General features: G+C 31.5%; 1 protein-coding gene across 1 annotated transcript; it reads left to right on the forward strand.

Annotated features, from left to right (window-relative positions):
- Positions 1-1,851: 1,851 nt before the first annotated feature.
- On the forward strand, positions 1,852-4,440 carry LOC106310359 (protein IQ-DOMAIN 1). The gene is made up of 6 exons (XM_013747587.1): positions 1,852-1,911; positions 2,032-2,116; positions 2,204-2,635; positions 2,909-3,139; positions 3,216-3,338; positions 3,422-4,440. Exons 2-6 carry the CDS (start codon positions 2,048-2,050, stop codon positions 4,175-4,177), a joined length of 1,611 nt encoding a protein of 536 aa, XP_013603041.1. The 5' UTR covers positions 1,852-1,911; positions 2,032-2,047; the 3' UTR covers positions 4,178-4,440.
- The last annotated feature ends 2,199 nt before the right edge of the window (positions 4,441-6,639 follow it).

Below are 6,639 nucleotides of genomic sequence, written 5' to 3' on the forward strand. Positions count from 1 at the left end.
ATACTGTCCCGAACCCCCCAAAAAGTACCTTGCTTGATCATAAAAATTTGAATCCACCGTACCCAATGTGATGCTTGAGATGAAGGTATTCCTCTAGATTAACTTCAGACAGCGGGTTTTGATTTGGTTCCTTCTGAGGACGCAAGCCCAACCCTTCCTTCCTTCATAGACCTTGTAACAACATCCAACACAATCTTATCTGGGCGTGCACTCAATGTTGGGCCAGACCAGAAATGCACAGCAAAAAATATTTATTTCTTTCAGGCCTTCACCCGACAGACAGAATGTCGATATCCAGAGATTGGCAATGCTCATCAAAACATATTTTACAGGCTGCAGCAGGCCTGCCATAGAAGAGGTAGAAGACCAAGAAAGGACATTCGCAAGCATACACACTTTTTGGCACAAGAATTAAGGTTTACATCATTCTTGTTTGTTTAGTTTTCACAATATCTTATACTCCATCCGTTTCATATTAAGTGTTGCTATAGAGAAATTTTTTTCGTTACAAAATGAGTATCGTTTTCGACTTTCAATGCAAAATTTATTAATTTTATTCAAAAATTTATTTTTCTATTTGTTGAAATATGATTATGTGTATAAGTAATTGTGTTTTTATATAGAAAATATATAAAATATACAAAATTAATTGTTTCTTTTAACTGCACAAATTCAAAATGACATTTAATAGGAAATAGAGTGAGTAGTTCTCTTGTAATCTTCTTTGTGGTCATCGATAAATTTCTTTCAGATAAATGATTATCGAATTCGGCATGTGCTGGAATTCGTGCATACTTCCAGTATCTGCCGAGTTAAGATTAAGAGGTTTGCACGTACTCACTTTGCCGGCTTCCAATTAAATAATATAACTAAAAGCAGCTGTTTGTTATACGTTATAACTGTTATAATTTCTTGGAACCGAAGAGTTTTACCATCCCATTTACTATTTGTAGTTCTTATCATCGCTACTTTTCGAATAAAAACCATCTATTATTGCAATTTTTTTGTTAATAAAATAGAAGTTTCGAGTTTTTGACTTATAATTTCTCAGACTTAGAGTTTGGTTTTTACATATTCCGTTTTAAGGAATAATCTTATGTATCAAATTTGTTTAAATCCAAGACCACTAGACTACCACTTAAAGATTAATTCGCATTTTCTTTTTATCTTCATTATTGGTTTATTATTCTATTCCCATTTTTGCATTTTATTTGTTGATGGAAATCGTGACCAAACAAACGAATTAAGAATCGGCTCCAGACTAGAATGGATAAAGAGCCTTCATGAAGACCTCGAAACTATTTTATTTATTTATTTTTGCTTAAAACCTCGAAACTATTTCTCTAAATATGTGGTTATTAGCTTTGGATAAATATCAAAAACAAAGACATCAGGGGATGATTGGTTGGGGCCGTAGATGCTCTGGACAGTCAAAATTTAGTCTAGAGCTATATATGTCAACCAATCGAGCTTTGCTTTCTTTAAAAAACTCACAGCAAAAAAATCTTTGCAAAATCAAAATATGGCTGTAGAGAGCTTTATTTTCAGAGTAAAAAATTAGTGCTTTGGAAATCTACAGCAAGAAAAGCTATAGCAAATAAATCTACAGATTAAATTCTACAGCAGAAAATATAAAGCTACAGCACTTACCAATCATCCTCTAGTATTCTAAAAAATAAGGTTTTCAAATAATTCTAAAAGTCACAACTCCCGAATAAATAATTAAATGGAATATGCTAGATAGAACAACGAAGTAGATAAATTGTTTTAAATAAAAAGAAGAAAAAACTTAAAAAGGTTATTTATAACTTAATGTATCTGTCGTTAAATCTGTTGAATAGTTCTAACAAAACACAATCGTTACAAAAGTCAATTGGGTTCCCACGAAACGGTGGGGCCCTTCGTGACCAGGTCTTTTAACATGAGCTCTTCTTACTCCTTAGCCTATAATTGATATCATTTTGTAGGAATGTTTTTCTTTGAGAAATATTTTGTAAGAATGTCCGAATGAAAGATTGTCTGAAATTTCAGGAGAATCAAAAAGAAGATGGGAAAAGGCTGGTTGGCATGTGTCTCGGTCTCGTGTTTATCATCAGGAAAAGACAAAAAACAACAAGTTTGTTTTCAGATTTTACTCTATATCATAAATCTAATGCATATAAGTAGATATGTAATCTTTGATTCTGGTTTTTGATTCTTGAAGAAACCAGAGAAAGAGAAGAAGAAATGGTCTGGGAAACAAAAGAGTAGAGAATCCATTGAATTCTCTGAGGAGAGGACTTCTCTTATTGACCCTTCATCTTCATCTATAACTCGGCCGTCTCCTCATCCTCCTCCCTTGCCGGATGTCGCTCCTCAGCCATTGTTGCCACCACCATCCCCTCCTCCTCCTCCTCCTCTTCTCCATCCTCTTCCGGCATCTGCCAGCAGTGAAGGATATGGTGGTTCCAAAGAAGCAAAGACTAGACAAGCTCTGGCCCTCGCATCGGCTGTTGCAGCCGAAGCAGCTGTGGTGGCTGCGCATGCTGCGGCGGAGGTTGTACGTCTCACGAACACGACATCCACAAATCAAGTTAGGGAATCAAAGGAGGAAGCTGCCGCAATCAAGATCCAAAATGCGTATAGATGTTACAAGGTATACATACAAATCATTCATTCCCGTAAATGCTTCTCTTATTACGTGATTTTTTATTCAGAGCGGTCTTTTAGCATGTGCCATTAGGACATTTTTGAATACTGTCCGATCATCTTTTCTGAAAATTTTAAATATGCTAAGACATAAGAGAAAATAATTCGTTTTTTTTGTGTGCACAAGAGAAAATAATTCGTTAAAATACGAAAATTAAACACATCAAATATATATTTTTAATATATCTTTGAGCTTAATTTGATTTAATGGGTTTCATAGGCAAGTCGAACTCTACGCATGCTGCGAGGAATGGCCAGACTCAAGACACTTCTGCAAGGAAAATACGTCAAAAGACAGATGAACGCGATGCTTAGCTCAATGCAGACACTTACACGTTTACAGGCACAGATTCAAGAGAGGAGGAATCGGTTGTCTGAAGAGAACAAAGCTCGTCAGAGGCTCATTCAGCAGAAGGGTCACCAAAAAGAACAACACAAGAATCAGAGTTTGGTAATGAATTTTTATACGTTTTATTTTACTACAATAATGTGTGAATCAAAATAATCAATTCTTTTATTTTTTGTAGATTATCGCTGGAGATTTTGATTCCACCAATAGATCAAAGGAACAAATCAAAGCAAAGTTTGTGAATCGAAAAGAAGCTTCTGTAAGACGTGAAAGGGCCTTGGCGTATGCTTATAGTCATCAGGTACTTATAAATCTAATAAAACTTCGTTATGAAATTATACATATTTATATGGATTTATATATGTTGGAAAAAAAACGAAACAGCAAACGTGGAGAAGTTCTTCAAAACTTCCACACCAGACGCTGATGGACGCAAACACTCCACATTGGGGTTGGAGTTGGATTGAGCGGTGGATGGCTTCTCGTCCGTGGGATCCTCAATCCAACGACGGTCAGGCCTCCCTCAAAAACTCTCTCAAGCCCGAAACCTCCATCAAGATTTCTCCAGCCAGATCTAAACCTAGCCAAAAAGCTATCCAGTGGCCGACAAACAACGATTCCAAGGGCTTGAAGAGCGAAGGGACTAACCACATGCACAGGCACAGCATCGGTGGTGGGTCATCTACAAATGTCAAAGATGGTGAGAGCGTTGGTAGCTCTTCGTCACGCAGAAGTTCCTTTGGTAGTGCGGAAGCTGGGAACTCCAAGGCTAGTGGAGAAACAACAAGGAACTTGAGTAACCCACAACCGTTGAAGAAATCCAAGGCTAGTGTAGAAACAACAAAAAACATGGTTAATGCGCAAGCTACGAAATCAAAAGCTAGCGCGGGAACAACACTTAACTTGGCTAGCACGCAAGCTTTGAAATCCAAGGTTAATGTCGGATCAGCGAGCAACTTGGACTTGCAAAAGAAGAAGGTTGTGTCTGATAAAAATAAACCTCCGCAAATGGTATTGCCTAAGAAGAGGCTTTCGTCTTCTACTTCTCTTGGGTCAGGGACGAAGGTGTCCGGTTCAGACAAAGCAACAACAAGCGCTGCAAATGGAGACAAAAAGAGAAGAAACGGTGGTAGCCGTTAACGTAAATAAAGATTGTTTTCTTTCCAAGGCAAAATACAAATGAGAGTGTGAAAGGGTTCTGTATTTTCGGTTGTTTTCTTTGAGTGAGAGTATAAATTACTACTGCTCGTTTGGTTTTCAACTTTTCATCTGTTTAATTATTTTCTTTATTTTTTTTAGTATAAATCATCTATTTCCCATCGATTTTTTTTTAGTTATATTATGAACGCATTTAATTAAAAACGTTATAATTTGATTGGTTATAAAATGTGACATAATATAATTGATGTATATTGATGAGCCAAACATTATTCAGTTCTACACAAGATTTAAAATTTGCTGACATGGATAGTGCAAAATCAACTTAACTAAACTATTTTTAATTACCACAATGTTTATATTGGTTCGTATTAAATCATACGGTTATCCTAATCGAAAACTTGCTTGGTTATTAAAATGCCAACCATTTGGTTTGATATAATACTATAAAATTTGACGTATGTTTTTAACATATATTGTATGTATTATTTTGGTTAGTGTTTAAGTTACATGTAATGTTTATGAGGCATATATGGTTTGGATACACAATTTTGTTCGATCTAAATAAGTTGATTTTCCAATTCTATATTATGAATTCGAAAGCATCCATTACCAATCTTATACTATTATTCACTATCATAATATTTATTTAGGAATATATCAGTTTAGAATTTAGAGTTTAGGTTTGAAAACGTGTTGGGTCGGTTTGACTAAACCATTTTTATTTACGAAATCACTCAGATTTAAAACAGTCGGTTTGCCTAAACTGAACTCGCTAAACTATTATGAAATTTAATTATGTATAATTCAAAAATATACGTCTAAACATTTACGATTATGTGTTTACTGTATTGAAAAATTATATAATTCAATTAGGTTAAGACTAGCGCCTTGCGCGAGGTGAACATTATATATAAAAATTATTTTATGCATTATATGTTTTTAACATATTATGAAATAATAAATATATATTGAATAATTAAAAAGTCAGTAACTATTACTTATATAATTAAATTGGTGCAAACATATAAATATATTTTATTAATCCAAAAAAATATTTTTTCTATTTAATATGGTAAATATTTAAATTTGAATGATATTAACATATATATAGTATATTTTAATATTATTATTTATTACATGATTTTTCCTACTCATATGTTTTTTTTATTATTTGTATCTGTTATAGCAAAAACTTTAAATTACTGATAACAAAATTTTTATTGTGTGATTAATAGTTTAAGTAATAATAATATTTTAAAAAATTAAGTTGTCAATATTTTTTCAAATTTTTTATCAAAAAAAAAATTTTAAGTAAATTTCAAAACTAAAATATTTATGTATTTTTATATGGCATATAATTGAATTTAAAATGATATATATTTATATATCTTTTAATCTTAATACTTATTAAATGAGACTTTCAACTTATATGATTTTGAAATCAGTTGTATCATGTCATAACAAAAAATTTAAACTATGGATCACAAAATTTGAATACGAGACTTTTAACAGTTTTAGTAATTTATACTCGTTTTTAAAATTTCAAAATATAACATATACAGAAAAATATAAATTTTTATTATAGGGTTAGTATGGTGGTTTAATTTATTTTAATAGTTTAAAATTAAACAGCTATAATATAAGATACACTTATTTTTATCAAATCTTTATTATTCAAAATCATTAATTGTCATATATACTTTAGTCACATTAGACAATTCTGTAATTTTATTTAAGGAAATAATGAATCACATTAATAATGTATTTATAGTTAGTTTAATAAAAAAAACTTATTATATGTTTAGATGAACCAACTTATTTTTCTAATGATTCTAAAAATTATTTTAGTGATGACATGTGGATACAAAAAAATATTGTAATGATTTTCAATTAATATATAAGAGATCGGTTTTCCAACTGAAAAATATATAGATTATTACTTCGAGAGTATGATACACAATATTTTGTTGTACGCTAGTGATTTATAATTTACTGTTTAAGGTTTAGTTTTGAAGACATATTGGGTATGTATTTGTAGGGTTGTAAGATTATATTAATGTATGATAAATAATATATTTTTCAAATGATTGATTTATAAAGCACATAAAATGTGATTTTCAGTTTGAAATTGTTTCTATAACCATTTCTTGTATATTTTGATACTTGATTGCATCAAAAGAAATTTTACTTTTTGGGTTTAACCGATGACCAAATGAACCAAAAGAAATTTACTATTTATGAAGAATGGTTTTGTCATATTTGTGTTTACAATTTCTCATTTTATTTCTATTCATGTTTTTAGTATCTGTTCCTGGTGTTGTGACGGTTACCAAATTACATGCCCTTTGTTTTTCATAAAATTAAATATTCATTTCTTCTCTTTCTTTATTTACTAGAGAAATTAATAAATAATTTGTGGGTTGAAAAAAAAAAACAAAAAA

This window comes from Brassica oleracea, chromosome C8 (genome assembly GCF_000695525.1).
Source record: "Brassica oleracea var. oleracea cultivar TO1000 chromosome C8, BOL, whole genome shotgun sequence".
NCBI lineage: Eukaryota > Viridiplantae > Streptophyta > Magnoliopsida > Brassicales > Brassicaceae > Brassica > Brassica oleracea.

Coding starts and splice junctions, on each gene's coding strand:
- LOC106310359 (XM_013747587.1), top strand. CDS start 2,048: ATGGGAAAAGGCTGGTTGGCATGTGTCTCGGTCTCGTGTTTATCATCA. Junction 3,140..3,215: donor AACACAAGAATCAGAGTTTG/GTAATGAATTTT, acceptor TATTTTTTGTAG/ATTATCGCTGGAGATTTTGA. Junction 3,339..3,421: donor CGTATGCTTATAGTCATCAG/GTACTTATAAAT, acceptor AAAACGAAACAG/CAAACGTGGAGAAGTTCTTC.